Below are 22,827 nucleotides of genomic sequence, written 5' to 3'. Positions count from 1 at the left end.
ACTCTGATTTTCCCTCATTGAGAACCATGTCACGGGATGCCATGCTCCCTGTGGCTGGGACCCTGTCTGTCCTGCTGTCTGCTGTCCCCCAGGGCCCGGATGTTGGTAGGTGCTCGGGAAATGATTATTGAATGAAGGAACTGGAGGACGTCAGCTCCATCCTCACACAGAGCTGAGAGGATGGGTTCCTTGCAAGAGCTGCCTTCAGCGGGGGCTCCCAGCAATGCCCACCCCAGATGCTGCTGGAGACCCAGGACAGCACCGTCCCCTCCCGCAGGGCAGCTGTATCCCGCACTTGGCCCAGCAAAGGGCGGCGGGAGGCTGTACCGGGTTTAAGGGTGTCCCCCCTCCCCAAATTCATATCCACTCAGAACTTCAGAAGGTGACCTTATTTGGAAATAGGATTTTTGTAGATGTAATTAGTTAAGATGATTAGGGTGGGCCCTAACTCCAATGATTGGTGTCCTTATAAAAAGGTCGTGAGAAGAGAGACAGACATATAGGAAAGAAGGTCAAATGAAGATGGGGGTAGAGATTGAAGTGATGCATCTACAAGGCAAGGAACACCAAGGGCTGACGGCGACCACCAGAAACTAGGAAGAGGCAAGAAACGTTTCACCTTAGAGCCAGTAGAGGAAGCACGGCCCTGCAGACACCTTGATTTCAGACTCTGAGCCTCCAGAACTGTGAGAGAATAAATTTCTGTTGTTTTAAGACACCCAGTTGGTGGTCATTTCGTACAGCAGCCTGAGGAACCCACGACACAGGCTGAGGGCACCGAGAGGAGAGGCAGGTGGGCAGAGGCAGGATGAGTCACAGGGCTCGTGCGTTTCTCCAAATTCACCTTGCTCCACCCCCCGCCTCCATCACTCACTGCTCCTCTCTTTAGTTCCTGGACGCGCTGGGCTCTTCCCTGCCTCAGGGCCCTTGCATGTGCTGTTCGCCTTCACCTGGTACCTCCACTCCCTCTTTTGCACAGTGGGCCCCATTTCAGGAGTCGGCTTGAACAGCACTCTTTAAAAGCATCTCATCTTCCCTGACCATGCTCCTTAAAGTAGGACCCCCTTCTTATTCCCCATCACGGCACCCCGACATTACTTTACTGATGTCATCACCATTTCTCCCATAGACTGTAAACCCCCTCAGTGAATGAGCGAGTCCGCTCCTCTGCTGCAGCCCCCAGCCCCTAGCACAGTGCCTGGCACTCAGCTTGGCTCAACACCCAGTCGGTAAGTGAACTGCACCCTTGCTTGAGTAAATAAATGATTATATCCTGCAAGCTGCTCCCAGAGAGGGTAGTGGCCGCTGCTTTTCCAAACAGCCCTGGAGAAGCTCTAGCCTGTTTTCAGAGTCTGGCTCAGACTATGTCCTCTTGGGGAACTCTGAAGGCCCAGGTGTGAAGCAATGAGGGTCTGACTTGGGCCGAGATAGAGGAATCATAGGTGGAAACACACATAAGAAAGATGTCAGGGTTAGAATGAGAATATGCAGGCCCCCATGGAGTGGTGAGATGGAAGGCACACAGGTTTCCAGCTGCTGGTGAACAGCTGGTCTTATTCAGAAGGATGGGGAATGAGAAGGGGGACTGATGTGGGTTGGGAAGAAGTTCTAGAAGAATCATTTGAGGGCTATGATCCTGTGGGGAGACAATTGCCTGTAGCTAACCTCATGGGTCTACTGAGAGTTGTACCAGCTACTCAAAGCTTCCAAGGGTTCCATGGCCCTTGTTTTGGGAGTTTATGTTCCTTAAAAAGAATAAGAAATGCCTCGCACCCATTCGGTTGGCTACTATCAAAAAAAAAAAAAAAAGAAAGAAAGAAAAGAAAAATATGTTGGCAAGGATGTAGAGAAATTGGAACCCTTGTGCACTGCTTGTGGGGATGTAAATTGGTACAACCACTAAGGAAAACAGTATGGAGGTTCCTCAAAAACTAAAAATAGAACTACCATATGATCTAGTAATTCTACTTCTGGGTATATACCCTAAAGAATTGAAAGCAGGGAGGTGAAGAGATATTCATACACCCATGTTCATAGCAGCATTATTTACCATAGCCGTAAGGTAGAAGCAACCCAAGTGTCCATCAATGATGGATGAACGGGTAAGCAAAATGTGGTCTATACATACAAGGGAGATTTATTCACTCTTAGAAAGGAAGGAGATTGTGACACCTGCTACAACATCAATGAACCCTGACATTATGGTAAGTGAAATAAACCAGTCACAAAAAGACAAATACTGCCTGATTCCACTTCCATGAGGTACCTAAAGCAGTCAAATTCACAGAAACAGAAAACAGAATGCTGGTTGCCAGGGCCTGGGGGAGGGGCGATGGGAGTTTTGTTTAATGGGTGTGGAGTTTCAGTTTTGCAAGATGAAAAGAGTTCTGGAGTTTGGTTGCATAACAATGTAAATGTACTTACCACTGGACTGTACACTTAAAAATGGTTAAGATGGTAAATTTTATGTTACGCATGTTTTATCACAATTAAAGCCAAAAGAACAAACAGGGGTCTCGAGCCACCTTCTTTCTCAGTCCTTAGCTGTCCCCTCCTGCCTCACACTCAGTCCTCTTCTAAAACTCTGGCCTCAGGCCCCTGGGCGTCCTGGGTCCTCTGCACCAGCCCTGCTCTACAGGTCTCCTGAGAATGGGGCTGCTCCGTGCAGATGGGGGGCCTGAACCCCCCACAGGAGGCGGCCTGGCTCTGTGCCTCAAAGGCTGAGCGGCTGCTTGGATTCAGGAAGCTCACGATGGCTTACAGGACTCTGGCCTCGGCCAGGAGGTTTAGGGAGGAGGGGGCTCCCTGAATGTGGTTCTAGGTCAGCAGCTGCAGCCCCCATCCTTCCTCACTGGCCTCCCCTTTCCTGCTCCGTCCCCTCCCCACTCTTGTCTCACAGTAGCCAAAGTGATCCCTCCACATTGCAAATAAGGTTACTTCACGCTGAAACCACACAGCTCATGGGCTAAGGATTCAACCACCGGACAGGGGATCAAAAGTCCCTGCAGGAACTGGCTGGACCATCCTCCCGGTAAGGCAACCCCTGGCTCGCTGTGTTTCAGCCACGTCAGCCTTCTTGTAGCTCCTCAGGCATGCCGGCATCCCTCCTCCCACCAGGCCTTTGCCCATGCCATCCCCTTTCCTGGAACACCACCCCAGGATCATCCTGCACACTTCCGCTAGCTAAGCCCTGCCCATCTCGCACACCTCAGTTCACGTGCTGCCTCCTCAGGGAGGCCACCCCAGGCTCCCTGGTCCAGGTGAGCTTTGCTTGCTAAGTGCTCTTATATCCCTCCTTCCTTTTGGAATACTTGCCTCACTTTGTGACCACGTGTTCACTCGTGTGATCATTCTGGTCAACGTCCATCTTCCCCCATCAATAACAATGGATGTCACACAGACAGTACTTACCATGTGCTAAGCACATTACATACGTTAACTCGTTTCATCCTCTAACAACCGTATGGGGTGGTGCTGTTATTGTACCCATTTTACAGATGACGTAACTGAGGCCCAGAGATATTAAGTGATTTTTCTCAAGTTCAAGTTCACACAGCTAGTAAACAGAAGAGCTGGGATTCAAGCTCAGTTGGTCTGGCTTAAGTCTGCACCCTTGACCACTAGGATGAGGGCAGGGACTGACCATGTTCTTCTTTCCCGTTGAACACCTGGTACCCAGCACAGTGTCTGGCACATAGTAGGTGCTCAATAATTATCTGTTGCATGACTGAGTGAAGTCAGAGGAGCCCTGTCTCCTGATCTCATCTGCGAGACCATTTTCAGCTGGCCTCACAGGCAGGCCTAAGCTCTTTCCTCCCCAGGACACCCCCAGGCTGCCTTCAGAAGGAGCTTGGATGGTGAAAGAAGGAGGAAGGGAAAAAGGGAAGCTTAGAGCTCTGACCTTAAGCCTCCATCTTTCCATCTTCAACCCCAAATCTGCCTCAGCCAACTGGAATCACTGGAAACTTTTCTGCTAGAACTAGGCAGAGGTGGGCCAGGCTGAATGGGAAAGGTCACCAGGCTTCTGTGGACGGGGGTGCATCAGATCAGCACCCGTACCCTGACCCCAGCATCATCAGGGATCAGTCAACAAAAGTCCCTAAGTACCAATGCTGTGCAGAGTCCCACGTGATGGAGCTGCATCTTCTTAAACCTGATGAGGTCCTCACCTCAGGACATACGGCACAATCCAGGCTGGCCAAAAGACACGGCTTTCGGGAGCTCTTAAGAATCCCGGCTCTACCACCTGATGAGTGGGCAAACAAATCGTGGTATAGCCACACAATGGAATAGTATTCAGCCATAAAAAAGGATGAAATACTGGCACATACTACAATGTGGGTAAACCATGAAAATATTATCCTCAGTGAAAGAAGCCAGTCACAAAACATCACACACTGTATGATTTCATTGATATGAAATATACAGAGTAGGCAAATCCAGAGAGGCAGATTAGAGATTGACAGGGGCTCATGGGGGGAGGTGAATGGGGAGGGATGGAGTTTCCTCTTGGGCTGATGAAATTGTTTTGGAACTAGATGGAGGTTCTAGTTGCACAGCATTGTGCATGTACTAAAAGCCACTGGATTGAACACTTTAAAATGCTTAACTTAATGTTAAGTGAATTTTACCTCAATTCAAAAAAAAGATCACTGGCTGTATCCTCGTGGTCAAGTTCCTTAACATCTTTGTGCCTCAGTTTCTTCATCTGAAAAATGGGATCCCCAAAGTATGTATGTACTTCATGGAATTGCTGTCAGGACCATGGATAGCACTTAGAATCAGGCCAGGGATGTACTAAGTGCTGTAAATGCATTTGCTGTGGTTGCATTTGCTGTTAACAGGATTTCCTTGACCCACTTGAGAATCACTGAACTGACTAGAGGAATGAAAAGCAGGGGATCGACTGTGCACAGATGCCTGAGTCCTCTGCCCAGATCCCAGGGCGACTAGGCTCCGTGCCGAATATTATCAAGGGCTTAACTTTCCTGCAAGGTTCACTAGAAGTTCTGTTTGAATACTAACCTCCTTAAACTTTTTTACACACCGGAAGTCATGCTTTAAGGGATGAGGATTAAGACACATACGTGTTAAAGGTCCCAGCAGAGGGCCCGGCACACAGTAGGTACACAGGAAACGGCTGCTGGATCTGAGCGCTAGTCTTGCTTGATCAGTGCCACGGAGACACTGGTCTTGGGGAAGTTGCAGAGAAGCCGGGACACCTGCTTCCTGTCTTATGAGCTGGGCTTTCCTGCTGCGGAGCCGCAGAAAACCTCTTAGGCTCCTGCTCTGGGTCCCTGGTGGTATGTCAAGAGAGAGGTTTGGGTCTAGGTCAAGTGTAGCTTAAATATCCACATGGTAGGTCCTGCTAGGTTAGACCTTGTTGCTGTGGATCCCCAAGAGGCAGAATTAGTAGATCCTGGGTTTAGCTTGAAAAACTGAAATACTGTTTTCCCCTACCACATGCTCGCACACACCTACACACATGCATGCATGCACCCACGCATGCACACATACACCACAGACAGAATGTGAGCCCCAGAGGGGCCGTGGACACACTTGGCCTTTGCATCTGATTTGCTCCGGGACACAGAGCCCAGTGATAGACTGTGTGGGGTCTGTTACTACTGGCCCAAACCACGCAGACCAACGGCACAATGCTTTAGGGTTTCATCCCTTCCTGTGGCCCATCTAACCGAAGAATGCTAGCGCAGTGTCCAGCCTTACTCAGTACATAGAACATATTGAACATATTGAATAAAACCATCATGTCCTCTGAGGATTCCAGACCTAGCAGGGTCTCAGTGCTTGAAAACATCCATTTTCATTCACACGCTGGATATGTAAACATCTCCAACCAGAGCCTGCGTGGGCCATGTGGTCACGTCAACGGCGAAGGGGGAAGACCTGGATTCTTTAAACACACTTCGCTTGCATATTCCAAACGTGAGAATAGTCTTGCCATTCATAGATGAGTTGGTTCTATCCTGCTTCTCTTGAAACATTTCAGCCTTCAAGTCTAACTTGGATTTTCCCACTTTGGAAAGAGATGTGGGTTCAAGAAATATTTTCCTGGTCTTCTCACGAGTGAAGGGAAAAAGGAAAGCAACTCAGTTGATGGTGAAGTCCAGCCCATGGAGTCCACGCTACTCCACCACTATAATAATAACAGCCTGAATTTAACGAGCACTTTCTGTGTCAGGCACTGTGTTAAGCCCTTGACATGCAACATTTCCTCTAATCCTCCTAACTGCCCTATGAAATAGGTACTAATATTGTGCCCCCTTTTAGGTGCTGACGCCGAGATGCAGAAGGCTGAAGCTGATTGTACCAATTCACACGGCCGGTCGGTGGGGGCAGATTCTGCAGCCAGGCTGTCTGTGTCCAGGGTCTCATCAAGGCTACTGGCCCGTGAAGACCAGTGGGTCTGGCCAGTGGTCCGAACTAGGCAGCAGACCCGGGCAGGCGATGTCAAATCACAAACAGCTCAGAGCAGCCACGATAGGTGGCCTCTGCCCTTGGATATTCCCCCAGGTTTTCAGAGCCTCGTAGAAGCTACTGACTTGGGCACTCACGCCCCTTCGAGAAGGCTCCTAAGTTTGCTCATCCTTCCTGGGAGGGGAGAAGTCATGGTTTTGGAAGCTACAGATGGAGCGGCAGATGGGAAGTGAAAGCTTATCAGAGTTGCCCAGGATAAAACCATTCATCTGCAAAATTCATATGTTTCTGCGTGGGGCGATTTTACGAAAACAACAGCAAGAGGAAGCAGCAGTGCCTGATGCGTGAAGTGCCTCTGGCCATGAGGCTGGCAACGTGAATGGCCAGAAGAGCTTGGGGTGGGGCGCATGGGAATGAGGGCTGTGGGGGGCAGAGGAGAGACAGACTGACAGAGATGTCGAGACAACTGAAGCATTAAAGCTAAAAAAATGACGACTCCCTTCTCTGAACCCCCAAATGGGTGGGGCACATGGTCTGAGAAAGGATTTCTGGGTCTTTCTTGGAGATTATGAGGTGCAGCCTTGGAGACAGCTTGGGAATTAACAGTTGACATTTACTGAGCTTTCTAAGTGCCCAAACTCTGCTCAGTTCTGTTGTTATAACCTGATTTCACAAAGATCGAATTTACTTGCCAAGGGTCACCCACTAGTAAGGTGGCAGAACTCAGAGTCAAACCTTAAGCCATCAAATGGAAGCCTGAGCACTCATCCTCCTGCATACGAAATGCTAGAAATCCTGACATCCTGGCTGAGATGACCTGGCCAAGTGGCCGCTGTTACAGCTTCAACTTGCAAATCAACAGAGGGCCTCTAGGGGGCAGCATTGAGACCTGATGAGATTCTTCGGGGAAGGGCCATGGGCTGGCCCACCTGCCCTTGAGATCTCTGGCCATGTGTCACCACCTGACCGAGGCTGAGATGAACTCTGAGGCCTCCACAGGAGGTCTGGAGGTGGGAGAGTGAGACCCTAGACCCTTGAAGGGAGTGCCTGCCACGCTAGCAGCTGCACTCAGCATTCTGGGATATTTCTGAATGCGGTCCTTATTTGGAAGGTGGAGGGAGAATGTTCTAACTCACCCATGCCTTGTACTTCTCTACACTCACCTCTCGTCACTGTTTTGTTTATTATACTCCAGCCATGTTTAAATTTCTCAACAGCAACTAGTTCATCTCTGACCCGAGTCCAGGCTGTTCAGAGGGTTCTCAGTTGGAGGCGACTTTGCTCCTCTGGGAAACAACATCTGGAGATGTTTGTGCTTGTCACAAGTGACTGGGGGCGGGGCCCACTACTGGCATCTAGTGGGTAGAGGCCAGGGGTACTGCCAAACGCCAGCAGTGAGCAGGGCAGCCCCCAGGACGCAGAATGATCCAGCCTGATGTCACTCGTGCCCAGGTTGGGAAATCCTCGTCTAGAAGGATCTTCTGTTTTCCATTTGTCTGCCGATCCCTTCTTATCCTTCAGGTCTCAGCTCAAAACTGCTGCCGTTCTGACCCCCTGGTTATGCCCCTCCTCCACTCACACCATATTCCTTTCTTTACAGTCTGTTCACACCTACTATGATGTGTCCCTTGTATGATTATCTAATTCTATCCTCCCAGCTAGGATCCATGCTCCACTGAATGCCCAAGGAGTGCTTGTAGTACTCAACATAGTAGTTGCTTAATAAATGTTTGTGGAATGAATGTTTGAATGAATGAATAAGTAAGTAAGTAAAAGTCTGCCAGAGATACTTCATAATCACCCCCTTGTATTCCTGCCACCCTATGAATAAAAGAAAACTGGTATCTTTCTAATCCCCATCATTTTTCTCAGGTTCAAAGGGTGCCAGGAGTATCCTACCTAAACTAACCAAGGATTGTGCTTTCCCTTGATCTCCTCCAAGGTCCAGATTCTCCCAGCAGATGATGGGATGCCACCAAGCCCAGGACTGAAAAAGGCACAGGAAAGGAGACAGAAGCCATTGCTAGTTTTAAAGAGAGGTCTTCCCTCCATGCCTGTATCTTATATGGATCTTGATTCAAAACCCAAACTCCTGGGAATATGTGATCTCCATATTTGATGGCATTAAGAATGACTGTTAACATTTTGGGTGTGATAATCATATTGATGTTAAATTCCAAGAGAGGCTTTACCTTTTAGATATGTTTACTGAAATATTTACAGATACAATTATATGACGTCTTGGAAATGCTTCACCAAGGGTTGGTGGAAGAGGGTGAAAGTCTATACTTGTATAGATACAAAGTGAATTGATTATAGTTGTAACTGGGTGACATGGGGGTCATTATACTAGTCTCATATTCTTAGGCATGTTTGAAAATTGCCCTGATAAAGGAATATTAAACAACAACAACAAAAATTTTATCTAGCTCTTCTGGGAATGCTATACCCAGTGCCAGGAGAGGAAGGAAGGTCCTCTCCTTCACCCCGTTCACTTCTCCTTTTCGGCCTTGTCAAAAATCAAGATGGAAGACACAGTCAAGCAAAGAGCTGCCTTCTTGATAGGAAATAAAGTTCATTTTCTTGCCTTTTTTCCCCTCTACAGATCTCCAGGGGTTTTCTTTGCTTACGTCTCTTTTAAAGGGTAGATCAGGGCTTCCCTGGTGGCGCAGTGGTTAAGAATCTGCCTGCTAATGCAGGGGACACGGGTTCGAGCCCTGGTCTGGGAGGATCCCACATGCCACGCAGCAACTAGGCCCGTGAGCCACAACTACTGAGTCTGCGCGTCTGGAGCCTGTGCTCTGCAACAAGAGAGGCCGCGATAGTGAGAGGCCCGTGCACCGTGATGAAGAGTGGCCCCAGCGGGCTTCCCTGGTGGCGCAGTGGTTGAGAGTCCGCCTGCCAATGCAGGGGACACGGGTTCGAGCCCTGGTCCCGGAAGATCCCACATGCCGTGGAGCAGCTGGGCCCGTGAGCCACAATTACTGAGCCTGCGCGTCTGGAGCCTGTGCTCCGCAACAAGAGAGGCCAAGATAGTGAGAGGCCCGCGCACTGCGATGAAGAGTGGCCCCCACTTGCCACAACTGGAGAAAGCCCTCACACAGAAACAAAGACCCAACACAGCCATAAATAAATAAATAAATAAATAAATAAATAAAATTTAAAGAGTCGCCCCAGCTTGCCACAACTAGAGAAAGCTCTCGCACAGAAACGAAGACCCAACACAGCCAAAAATAAAAAAAAAAAAAAAAAAAAAAAAAGGGACAGGCCTTCCTGGTGGCCTCTGAGTTTCTCTCTGCCTCGGGGCTGCTGGCTGTTCCACCAGCTGCACACAATTGTGGCCAAGCAGCCTGCAGGTTCAGTGGGAGGACTTTTCTTGAAGCCAGAGATCTGTAGTTTCAGTTGCAATCTCCCAGTTGTAAAATGTGGGCAATCAACTCATGTGTTAAAATTTGAGAGGAGCCAAGCAAACGCACCATGGGCCTCCAACAGCCCAGAGACGCCTGTCTGTGATTCTGCCCAGGCTGTCACAGCACTCCTCCTTCTTCCATTTTGTCCCTTTCAGATTAACACGTAAGTCAGACCTTGACCCTCTTCTGCCCCAAACACGCCAGTGATTCCCATCTTTCTTTGAGTACTGGCCAAATTCTAGGACCTCTGTGATCTCACCTCAATCTTCTCTCTGGCTTCTGTCTCTTACCACTTTCCTCTCACTTACTCTGTTCCAGCCACCCTGAGCCCGGTTGTTCTCCTACCACTTTCCCCTCACTTACTCTGTTCCAGCCACCCTGAGCCCGTTGTTCCTGAAACACACCAGGCATCCACAGGGCTCAGCACCTGCTCCGCCCTCCTCCTGGACCACCTGCCCTGTCTGGGTGGCTCACTCCATCAGCGTCCTGCATTCTTCTCGGGAAGGACGTTCCTGGCCACTCTCATTACATTTCCAACCCTCCCCTGCTCCTGCTGCGCTCTGCCTTATTTTTCTGATGTACCATTTTACTTCTTTTGTGTGTTGTCTGTCTCCCCCACTGCAAAGGTTTTGGCCTTTGCAGTGTGTTCTCAAACAGAGCTGGAAAAACCGTGTACCCAAGAAATCTCTGTTGAGCGAGTGAATGAATGAGTGAATGCTCACATGATTCTCAGGCTCAGGGTGGACCCTGTGCAGAGAGATCTTATGGAGACAGTGCATAAGCATCTCACAGAGGCAGAAAGGCTTCTCCAGACAGGCAGCAGGCTGCTTCTGCCTCTGGCCTCCCAGCTGTGACAGGGGAAGCAGGACTTCAGAGCAGGCTGGCCTGGGGCCGGGGCCGCCTTACCTGATGGGGTAGTCAGCCGCGCTGAGGTTGATGAAGAAGTCCCAGGGCCAGTCGGTCATCTCCAGGAGGTCCCGCATGCTCTGCAGGTACGTGGACAGCAGGCTGGCTCCCCCCCAGATGGTGGCCATCCTCCAGGGGGTGACGCGGACGTTGCTGTACTGCCTGGCGAACTGGAGCACTTGGCGATGCAGGTAATTAGAGCGCTTTTCCCAGGAGAGAAAGGGTGACATTCAGCAGCGCAGAAAACACCAAGACCTGTCCCTTGCCCCCTCTCTGTCCCTTCCCTTCTAGTTGACAGGGCTTCTGAACTTTGCCAAGTAACTGATTCAGGCCTGGGGTGTCTTTCTGCATTGCTATTCGAACGTCATTATTTTTAAAATATTACTTTAGCTATCTGAAATGCAGATTCCCTGGCCCCGCCTCTGAGCCACTGGTTCACTAGGTGTAGGCTGGTGCCTGGGAGTCTGCATTTTTCTACAAGATGGATACATATGGTCTGAGGTTATTAACAAGCTAAGAAATATAGCTGCCTCTAGACCTGATGAGTATTTCGAGAGGTGGAATTTCTCCATTACCCTCTCGCAGGCCTGCTGGAAGCAAACTTTTTGGATAGGCATCCCCTTTGACTTCTTGACCAAAGACATAATCAAGTCACGTCAGCAGACCAACAGAAACCTCTGGAACAAGATGCTCAGGGGTCAGGAAGCTGGCTGCAGGTTTTTTGTAAAGTTTTATTGAAACACAGTCACACACATTCATTTATGTATGTTTTTTATGGCTGCTTTCATGCTACAATGCCAGAGCTGAGTAGCTGCGACAGGGCGTATGGCCCACAAAGCCTGAAATACTTGCTCTCTGGCCATTTACAGAAACAGTGTGCCCACCCCTGGGTTAGTTATCTTCACAGAGCGACAGGCACTGCATCGGGCAGTGGGACAGTGAGGAAAAGAGGTACGAATGACAATGTTTATGGAGAAAGTCTAAAGTCACAGCTGGGAACTTTGAAACCAACACACACACACACACACACACACACACACACACACACACACACACACACGGCACTTCAAGACCAAATGCTCTGGGGGAAGCAGCTGTTCAGCCTGCAAGCCTTCCCTGAAAGGGAGGTCAGCTTGGAGAGAGGCAGACAGACCTGCAGAGAAAGGGCGGTCCTCACCTTGTCCACGTGGATGTAGTAGAAGTGGTCTTTGTGGTAGATGGCCTTGAACATGCGCTGCAGCTGCCGAGAGGCGCGGCCGTGCACCACCAGGACAAAGGCGATTCTGACCCGGTTGGCCAGCATATACTCCACCGAATCTTCATCCCACTGAACGTTCTTGTTGGCTTTGCCTGGGGAAAACCCAAGAAACCACAGAGGTGGGGTGAGCTCGGTCGTCCTCGGGGGGAGTCTCTCTGATGCTTCTTCCCGGAAACTATTTGAGGGGCACAGTAGTCATATTGGGCCCTGAAACCTGATTCAACTTAACCAAGCAAGTCCTGGACCCTTACGCTGTCCTGGTACAACAGGAGTAGGAATACTGAGGAGCTGAAGACATGGTTTCCATCCCCAGGAAGCTGAAAAGAACGGACGGAGACATGTGTACACATATTAAACTACTGAACAAGGCAGGAGGAGATGAGAGATGTAAGAGGTGTATTTCTGAATCACAGAGGAAGGAGCAGTTAATTTCAAGTTGGGAAACGCAAGATACACGTGCTGTTTTTGCCTGTCCAGAATCCACTCTCCCTTCTCCTCATAACAGCATCCGTTTTTTGTTATTTTTTTTGTTTTTTTTTTTAACATCTTTATTGGAGTATAATTGCTTTACAATGGTGTGTTAGTTTCTGCTTTATAACAAAGTGAATCAGTTATACATATACATATATGTTCCCATATCTCTTCCCTCTTGCATCTCCCTCCCTCCCACCCTCCCTATCCCACCCCTCTAGGTGGTCACAAAGCACAGAGCTGATCTCCCTGTGCTATGCGGCTGCTTCCCACTAGCTATCTGTTTTACGTTTGGTAGTGTATATATGTCCACAGCATCCGTTTTAAAAAAAATTGTAGTAAGAACAGATAACATGAGATCTACCCTCTTAAGACATTTTTAAGTGGACAGGATAGTACTGTGTCTTATAAGCACAATGCTGTACAGCAGACCCCTAGAAGTTATCCACCTTTCATGATGGGAAATTTATCATCTGATATTTTGGGGGGCATCATCCCCCTCCTCAATTCTCAGTCTGTGTGGAAGGAGAGGGTCTCTCTCCATTGTCAATTTCAGGGGCGGTCACAGGGATGAGGCTTGGTTAATCAGAACACTGCCTCTCTCTGGCCACAGTAGGTATGGTTCAGCCCTAACCAAGCTGTTTAGCCAAGAAGACAGAATTGTGGACTTTTGTTGGAACTACTAGATGAGAGAGGTTTGGAATCCATGAAACTGGCAGATGCTAAGAGCCCTTTTGTCCCCACATGGAGAGGAAAGCCAACACAGAGGGAAGCACTGCTGAGTGATGGAGGGGGTCTAGGTCCTCATGAACCCACTTGAGCTCCTGGATCAGCCCGGGTGGAGATCAGCCACGGTCAGAGCTTATTTTTCTTTGAAAGCCCAGAACCTATACCAGATGGTCCTGAATAAATGATTCCAGACATCTTTTATCCTGGAAGCAGCCTCAAAGACACCTTTTCTCCTTTTCTTCCCTTGCAAATGCTCCAGGGGCAAGGTTTCAGGGAGGAACACAGCTTACTGGTTCAGTTCATTACAGCCCCAACTAGAAATATCCTGGTTTTCCTGAGCCGAATTCCCTTTGGGTCGAACTTGATTTCTTGTGGGTTCTAGGTTAGTGGGACTCAGAACCTTGTCAGGGGAGCAGCTGCAGGTGTCTCTGAATGTCATCTGGGAAAGCTGAGAACTAGGACTGTTTAGCCTGGAGGTCAGGAGATTGGGAGCCTGGCAGCTGCCACTGGGAAGCTGAATGGCCACCAAATGAGCGAGGCTCCTTCTATGTTGTCCCAGAGGACGGAATGAGATTAGCGCGTATTGTGTCCATGGCCTGTGGGACCTGCTTCCTGCAGATATGACTGCACACCCCTATGCCTTGATTGCCCCTACCATCTACCTCGCCCCCTGGCCTTTTATCTTTTCCTTGAGCAAGCTCGTCTCTGCCTGGGGACCTTTCCACTGGCCATTCCTGACACCTGGGACACACTCTCCCTAGATCTTTGTATGGCTACATCTTCTTGTCACTAGTTCACAGGTCACAATAAGGCCACCCGGCCCCCACCAACCACATCACTCTCTTTCACCTTGACCTATTTCGATTTTCTGCATAGCATTTAACACCATCTGAAATTGTTTCCTTGTTTATTGTCTGAACCCCCTACTAGAACATAAACGCCAAAAGATGAGGGACTATATCAGAATGTTTGTCATTGGATACATAACACTATAACAATATCTGGCACACATCTGGTTTTTGGTGAAAATAAAAGTTACAGGCGGGTACATTTTGGTAACATAACAATTACAGTACCTCTTCTTGAGCATTCAGCAGTCCTTACCATTAATTATTTCATTTAATCCTTATCGCAAGCCTGAAAGGTAGGGCCATTATCTCCGTTTTGCAAATGAGGAAACCACAGCTTAGAGAGGCCAAGGGACTTATTTGTTCAAGGTCACACTGCTTTAATTAAGTTAAGCTGAGATTCAAACCCAGGTCTGTTTCCAAAGCCTATGTGCTTAACCTAATAATATACACTAACCACTAATATACACTACATTACCATACCCAGAATTTGGAAATGTTTATAACAATTCTGCTTAGTTAATGAAATATCTTGTAAATTAGTTATTGCAGGTAGATTGGCATGTACTTGAGGAAGTCAGAGGCATTGCAAGGTGGATTCCTGTATCATGTGGGAGGCTGACTCTAGGTGGCCAATAAGGTTACATCTTTTCATCCATCCATCCACCCTCCATCCATCCATCCATCCATCCATCCATCCATCCATCCAAATTCAACCACCCGTCCAACAAACCATTTAACTACCCACCTAGCAAAGCATTCAGTGGCCTATCACCTCCCCCCAAAAACCCAACCATCCATCCATCCACTCACCCATCATCCTCCAAGCAAACCATCCATGCACCCACTCTTCCAAACATCTAACGATCAACTCACTGATCCACGCAATATTAACTTAGCCTATACTACATGCCACATACTGTGCTAGGTACTAGAAAAATAAAATTGGGGGAAAAAAATCCTTGCCTTTGAGGAGCTCTCAGCCAAGTGGGAAAAACAGAAGACAATGCTCAACTGTTTTATGATAGAAGTGTGCTCTTGGAGGGTGGGGAAGGAGTGAACAATCTGCCTGCAGGGACAGAGGAGACCTCAGAGAGTTTAGCCCAAAGCTCCTGAGCCCATTTCCCCACGCTCTCCTGATATCCCACCATCTTTGGCTCCTTGACTGTTCAATCAGTAGCTGCGATCCTGGGGATAATTACCATCTTGGCTCTGGTTGAAGACAAACTGGGGAGCAAGCAGAGGGTTATCCTAACCATCCTCTAATCTTCTCTCCAAACCACTTGCAAATACACTGGGCTTTCCTGGTGGTCGTACGAGAGGTGCGCCTGGAAGGATCATGTCCCTTTAAACACTCACACAACAACCTATTCATCCATCCATCCATCCAACCAACCACCCAGAATCCTTAAACCCTCCCACTTGCCAGTCCTGGACAAAGTCTTGAGCACAAAGGCACATGGGATGTGAGCCTGTTTTCACAAGTGGATTATGAATGGGTTAAGGAATGTGAGAATCCAAAGTAAAAAGCTAATGACGTATGAGAAAAGCTTACATTCTCTTTCCCACAACCACAGCCCAAAGGCAGCGTAATTATCGCAGGGCTGGCTGTAACCTCTCTCTCCGTCTCCCTTGGAGACTCTTTATCAAACAGAGGGAGGGATGCTTAAAAACAATGGCTACTTGTGTCACTTTTTTCTACCTGGATTTCACTGGGTGATTTTTCAAAGGTTTAAACGTGGACACTATGCTTCATAGGAAGCCCACCCACTCTGTAGGCGTTCCCGGTGGCACTCGGAAAATACTGCTCATCCCTGCCCCAAGGTCTCTGGGTAACAATGATCTGGGGTTCCCAGCAAGTGAGGTTTCTGAGGCCTTTGGGAACAGCTACGCTCTCCAGCCCTGGATGTCTCTCGCCATGTTGCTGAACGAGTGAATGAACGAATGCCTTCCGGAGAAGACCGGCTGCTCTGGTCCAGAGGAGCTGACGTCATCGGAGTGCCGGTCCCGGGGGCTCTGTGTGGGTCATTACTTAGCTCCAGGAGGAATTCTTTGTCATACTGGAGACTCAGAGAGGTCAGCACGTTTCCCCGGGTCACACAGCGAGTGAGGACAGAGGCGGGAGTAGGGGCCCAAATCCAGCCCTGCTCCTGCCACCCACCCTCTGCTGCATCGGAGAGCAGGAGGCGGGGAGTGAAGGCCGCTGGTGTCTAAAGGGACTTGGGTGTTGATGATGAGAAACGCTTTTTGTAACTTCTCTTTAGGGTTTTTAGAAAGCAGAGCAGCTTCACAGACAGACAGACGCAGACATGGATGCCTCTCTTCTGGAGAAGGGGAAGGAGCATTGGGGAATCAAACACTACCACACCAGCCGCAGAGGCTCCCGGGCGTAAATAGTACAAAGCCATCCTCGGGTCAGACAGTCGGTGTAGGGAGCAGCAAAGAGAAGGGGGAACAAAAACCCAGAGTTCCTCTGGAGCACAGCTATTCTGGGGATAAGGGTGGGTGAGAAAGACAAAATATCTACAGAAAGGAGACAGAGAGATGGAGATGGGGATGAGAGGTGGGGATCGGGGGAGGGATACAGAGAGGCCACACACATCGAGAGAAACGCAGAGAGAGACCTGATAACAGACAGGAGGACCTTCCCCTCCCACACCTACGGGGGACCACTCATGTAGAGAGACCCACACAGAAACGCAGGGAAAGACAGACACAGAGACATAAATGGAGACAAACACACATAACCAGACACACACACTGAGACAGCTTAGGCAGAGGGAAGGAGGGGAGCCACGCTGTAAAAGCTGGATCCGCTCGACCTCAGAGCACTGCAGCCATCCTTAAAAGCAAAGGCCAACGAAAGTTCCAGAATCTCAGAATCAAACAATGCCTCCAGGCCTGAGACACTGCCTGCTCCTCTCCCTCTGCCCGCCCCCCCCAGTCTACCTCCATCCTTTACACACCTGCCCCTCGCCTGTCCCCTGACCAGCCCTGTCCACTCACGAGCCCAGAGGCAGAGGAAGAAGGTGAGGCTCAGAGGGGCGAAGCGCCTTGCCGAGGACCCATCAAATTGGGGGGATAGTCTCAGGCTGGCCCCACGACCACAATGGCAATGTTCCCCATTCTGGCACATGGTTGGACCCTGATGGGTTTTATCGAACAAACAGGAGAGCGAATGTGCGAGTTCTCTGCCCCGAGTTGCAGCAGGGTGGGGTGCTGTTCAAAGGGGCCGAGGTTCATGGTGCCCTTTGCCAGCTGCCAATAACCAGCTTCCTATGCCCCACACCCCCGGCTCCTGCCTCGCCCTTTCTGGCAAGCTGCTCAGACACGGGGTCGCTGGAGAGGACAGGAAACCACCCCGTAGCCCAGGCAGAGAGGCCCCCCTGGGGGTGGGCCTCCTCCACCCTGGCCACCGTTTTCTGGGACTGTCGTCCTGAAAAGCACCCGGCCTCCTACACCAGGAGTGGGATCGTCAGTGGGTTGTGGTGAGATTCCCAGAAGGGTGGGAACTGGGGATGGGCTCTCTCCCACCCTGCTGGAGGGAGGGGGAGCTGGCACAGCTTGGCTGTGATGTGGCAACAGTGTACAGTGTTAAATATGCAGTCCCCTTGACCCCGTAACTCCATGCCTAAAAATCTATCCTGGGGGAAGGAGAAGGCAAACATGCCCATCTCTATGTATAGGATGTTCTTTGTTCATTTAGTTAGTCATGCGGCATCTCCTCTGTGCCAGGCACAGTTCCGGGCCTGTCAGTGGACACAACAGAGTCCTTTCCCGAATGCTGCTTAGGCTAGTGGGATAGAAAGCCACTAAAAAAGTAAGCAAATAGAGAATACGACTGCAAACAGTGACATAGGTTATGAAGAAAAAAATTTAAGCATGTTCAGGGTGGAGTGTATTTGGCTATGGTGGCCAAATGTGGGCTGATGTGAAGTGGATACACTTGAACAAGCTTGAACAAGTGAACTGAGGGAGTGAGTCATGCAATTATCATGGATGGAGGAGGATTCTGGGCAGCTGGCATAGCAAGTGCAAAGGTCCTGGGGCCTCCACCTCAATAGTGTGTATAATGGTCCAAAATAGGAGTCGACCCAAAGGTCTTAGTAATACTTGTTGATACAGAACATTGTCTATAATATATTAAGCAAAAGAGAAGTCCTACAATGCAATCCATAACAATCTAAAAGACATGGACCCAAATATTAACAGAGGGTCAGATGGTGGCATGACAGTTTTCATTTCTTCTTTACACTTTGCTGTGTTAACTGCATTTTGTAAAATGGATTACTTTTATAATAGAACCTAACAATAAAGGTGATACTTATTGCTAGTTCTAATACTAACTGTTTACTGAGTGCCTACTATGTGTAAAACAATTTCTGTGCATGACTTTTTTACTTCTATCCAAACCACTATGAGAAAAGAGTTATTACCTTCCTCTTATACAACTGAGGAAGCTGGAGCTCAGAGACGTCCCAGTTAGGAGTTGGCTGAGCTGGGAATGGAGCTAGTCTGTGATGCCAGAGCCCTATCATTGCCACTATGCTCGATCAAATTGTCCCCATTTCCAAAAGACAAAAATCTGTTCCTAGAAGCCTGTCAGTTGACTTTTTTCCAGCTGCAGGACACATAACAATGACGTGTGGTCAGAGCTATGTGTGTCTTTACAGACTGAAACCCAAACACTGCCTGGCTCCTAAAAAAAAGCTATGAATTTAACAATGTAATCAGATTCCTGTGGCACAAAACAGAAAATAGGTGGAAGAATCAGAGTGATTAGAGGCAGCGGGGAAAGCTGACTTCAGACAAATGTTAAAAAGCCAGGGTTGTAGGGAAGCATATCAAGTATATTTTTGTGATGCAGGTGTGGGGGCCAAGGACAGGGACTCAAGGAGGGCTGTGCCACCTCAGGCTTGTCACCCACCCAAGCTCTGTGTGTCTCTTTATCATCATGGGTCAAATCAGGACGATGTACACCTTGGGCTCTAAAGAGATGGTGAAGATGAAGGTACCTGGCAAGGGTCAATGGGTTGTGCAGATGTCGTGATGTTAGCAATGATCATGCTTGTGGTACCTTGTAGGAATATGATCTGGGAGGAGAAAGTAAGCTGCAGGGGTTAGGAGTGTGGCCTCTGGTCAGCCAGGTCTGCATGACCTTGGACCAGTGAAGCCACCTTTCTAAGTTTCGGTTCTCTCATCTGTAAAATGGGTATGTTATCATCAGAGCCTGTCTCTCGTGGATGCTCATGTCCATTAGAAGAGCTATCATCACCATCAGTGTTACCGTCATCACTCTATTTGGCTGTTCTTCCCCAAGGATCAGGATCAAGTCAGGTGTACCCAGCGGGCCCCGCTCTAGCGTCCTACCCCAAGGCGGCACAGTCCCCCAGGGCTGGGTACACCCCAGAGCCCATTGCTTGCAAATAAACATCCACACCCTGGATCTCCCTCTGCAGCGTCTGCCTCTGAAAACAATGACTAAATAACAAACGCAAAACTAAATAACAAATCTCCCTCTGCAGCGTCCGCCTCTGAAAACAATGGCTAAATAACAAACGCAAAATGAAGGAGCCTCTTGAGTGGAATAGTTATTCCACCAACAAAGCCCTCGATTCTACTTATACTCTGAAAGGGCCTCTTCCGGCTACTGCGAGGGGAGCTTTCTGACTTGGTTCCAAATAAGAGGGGTGGCTGGGTCTTGGAGACCCGTGGAGACAAGGCTGTGTGCAAACGGGGCTTGGGTCAGGAGTGGGCCCAGCTCCCTGCCGCCAGCGAGGCACAGGCTCTGCGGCTCAGAACTGGGTCCAGCTCTGCCTCTTCACCGCGGGGACTCTGGAAAGACACCTCTCCGGTTGTCACTTCTTCTTCTATAAACTGGGTTAGTCACAGGTAGTTCTATTTTTAATTTGTCGAGGAGCCTCCATACTGTTTTTCCATTGAGGCTACACCGTTTTGCGTTCCCACCAGGATGAACGTTGAGGACATGTGCTGAGCGGAATAAACCAGTCCCAGAAAGACAAATCCTGCATGATCCCACTCATATGAGCTATCTTACATGGTCTAATTCATAGACTCGAAGAGCGGAAAGATGGTGGCTAGGGGCTGAAGGGTTGGGGAGATGAGAAGTTATCATCAACGGGCAAAAAGTTTCAGGCGAAAGGCAGATGAACGAGCTCTAGAGAACCTGGGTACAGCACTGCATCTGTAGCCAACAGCGCTGTATTGTGCACTTAAAACCGTGCTAAGGGGTTTCCCTGGTGGCACAGTGGTTGAGAGTCTGCCCGCCAATGCAGGGGACACGGGTTTGAGCCCTGGTCCGGGAAGATCCCACATGCCACGGAGCAACAAAGCCCGTGAGCCACAACTACTGAGCCTGCGCTCCGCAACAAGAGAGGCCGCGATAGTGAGAGGCCCGCGCACCGCGATGAGGAGTGGCCCCCACTTGCCACAACTAGAGAAAGCCCTCACACAGAAACGAAGACCCAACACAGCCAAAAATAAATTAATTAATTAATTAAAAAAAAAAAACCAAAAAAAAAAAAAAAACCGTGCTAAGAGGGTAGAGCTCATGCTAAGTGTTCTTCTAAAATACAGTAACATTTTTTAAAAAATAAGGAGGGATGAGCCATCCATCCCTGGCCCTGCTGGCAGTGGGGTGATTCGTGCTTGTGGATGGGGCACCTTTGCCCACCAGGCACACCACACGCAGTGGGGTTCATGTCATCAGAGGAGAAAGCCTGACAGGCTCTAGGTTCTTTGTCAGACTTGGGCCGAGGGGCCTTTCTCTCACTGGGAAATTTCAATGCAGTTTTGGTGATTAGAACTTGCGAGAAGCCCCTGCTCTCAGGGGTTTAGAACAGGCTTCACTGGGCAGCACACCAAGGGCCACAAGTCTGGGTCCAAATCCTGCTTCTGCTGTGAATCAGCCGTGGGGCCCTAGGCGAGTCATTTCCCTTCCTTGGTCCTGAAGACTCTTCTAGAAAAATAATGATGTCAGAGGCACATTGAGCCCTAAGCACTATGCACACATGATTTCATTACTTAATTTTCCCAAGGCCTACGAGGCAGGCACCATGAATATCGCCCCCATCTCACCATGGAGGATTCTGAGGCTGAGAGGCCCTGAGGAACTGATGAGTTACCCTCTCTGCAGAGTGTCAGCTCAGAGACAAACCCATGCTTTATTCTAGCAGGTGAGTAGATAACATTCCCATAGGCTGGGAGTCTGGCCCGATCACGGAGCTAGCATCACTGAATAGAAAAGTGTCCTCCCTTGAGACAGGGTTGGTTTTTGGTAATTCACTTCGTTTCTTCCTCCCTCCCTCCCCTTTTCAGGTTTATTGAGGTATAATTTATTATTATTGAGGTATAATTGACATGTAAAGTTGTAAGATAATTCAAGTTGTGCGTTGGGGTGATCTGATACACTACACGCTGTGAAATGATTCTCCCCATCTAGTGAGTTAGCACATCTACCACTTTACTTATTTGTTTGTTTACTATGTACTTTGGGGGTAAGAACGTTTAAGTTCTGCTCTCTCAGCAAACTTCAATTGTACAACACAGCGCTATCAGCTATGGTCACCATGATACAGTCACATTAGATCCTCAGACCTTATTCATCTTATTGCTGAGAGTTTGTATCCTTTGCCAACCTCTCCTCTTTCCTCCACCCCCCCAGCCCCTGGTGACCATTTCTCTTCTCTCTGTTTCCAAAAGTCTAACTTTTTTTTTAGACGTCCACATATAAGTGATGTCACAGTGTTCGTCTTTCTCTGGCTTATGTCACTTAGCATCATGTCCTCAAGTTCCATCCATGTTGTCGCAATGGCAGGGTTTCCTTCTCTCTCGAGGCTGAGTGATACTCCCTTGTATATACCACATCAGGTGGGCTTTCTTGATAGCTGGCAGTTCCTCATGAGCCAAGGCCAAGGTTTCATCTCTCCTAGCATGCCATCCCCATCACCTACGCCCCCGCCCCTGCTGGCTCAGGGGGGAGGCCCTCAGAGAATGAATGATTCGGACTGATGGATTAAGCCGGACAGCTCCGTCCACGTTCAGGGCCCAGGGGGCTGAAGTGGAAGCCTCAGGCCCGAGCTGTTGCATGGGATGGTCTCCGCTCATGTGAACTGGCTGAGGGCTGGGCCCCGCTCTTCCTCGTTCAGGAGCCCCAAACCTCCCTGGGAGAAGCCGGGCAAGTGCCTGGTCATGTCTCTAGCATCAGGGCTGCTGCTTTGACTCCTGTGGTCATGTTACCTCCAACCTGACCTGATGGGAAGTGAGGGGAGGAGATACTAAGCAGGGATCGCGGAGTCGGGAGAGGGGAACTGAGGGAGCAAGTCCAAGGATAAAGCTGGCCAGGCCACACCTTTCGGGGCTCAGGAGAAATGACCCTTTCTCTGCCAAGCCATCCCTGACCCCCTCCCCCATCCCTTCCTTGCACCACCCTCCCACAGGCCCTCCAAGCATCCTGAATTTCTTCTTTTTTAAAAAAAACTGTGGTAAAATACACATAACATAAAGTTTACCTTTTTAATCATTTTTGAGCATACAGTTCAGTAGTGTTAAGTACCTTCACATTGCCGTGCAACCGTCACCACCAAGCTTTTCGTCTTGCAAAACTGAAACTCTATACCCATTAAACACTAACTCCCATTCCCCTCCCCCAGCCCCTGGCACCCAGTATTCTACTCCTGTCTCTATGAATTTGACTCCTCTAGGTGCTCATATAAGTGGAATCATATAATATTTGTTCTTTTTTGCA

The 22,827-nt window shown here is 49.1% G+C and overlaps 1 protein-coding gene across 1 annotated transcript in view; it reads right to left on the bottom strand.

The window, feature by feature from the left end:
- The window catches only part of XYLT1 (xylosyltransferase 1), a 301,880-nt gene that overhangs the window by 71,543 nt on the left and 207,510 nt on the right, over positions 1 to 22,827 (bottom strand). The window contains exons 4-5 of the mRNA XM_082362428.1: positions 11,932 to 12,104; positions 10,755 to 10,957 (exon numbers count right to left, since the gene is read on the bottom strand). Coding sequence (XP_082218554.1) covers positions 10,755 to 10,957; positions 11,932 to 12,104 — 376 coding nt within the window. The remainder of the gene's footprint in view (positions 1 to 10,754; positions 10,958 to 11,931; positions 12,105 to 22,827) is intronic.

Source organism: Balaenoptera borealis (genome assembly GCF_965194805.1).
Source record: "Balaenoptera borealis genome assembly, chromosome: 16".
In the NCBI taxonomy this organism is placed as follows: domain Eukaryota; kingdom Metazoa; phylum Chordata; class Mammalia; order Artiodactyla; family Balaenopteridae; genus Balaenoptera; species Balaenoptera borealis.
Note: the sequence above shows the minus strand (reverse complement) of the source record. Positions and strands in the feature narration are given on the sequence as shown.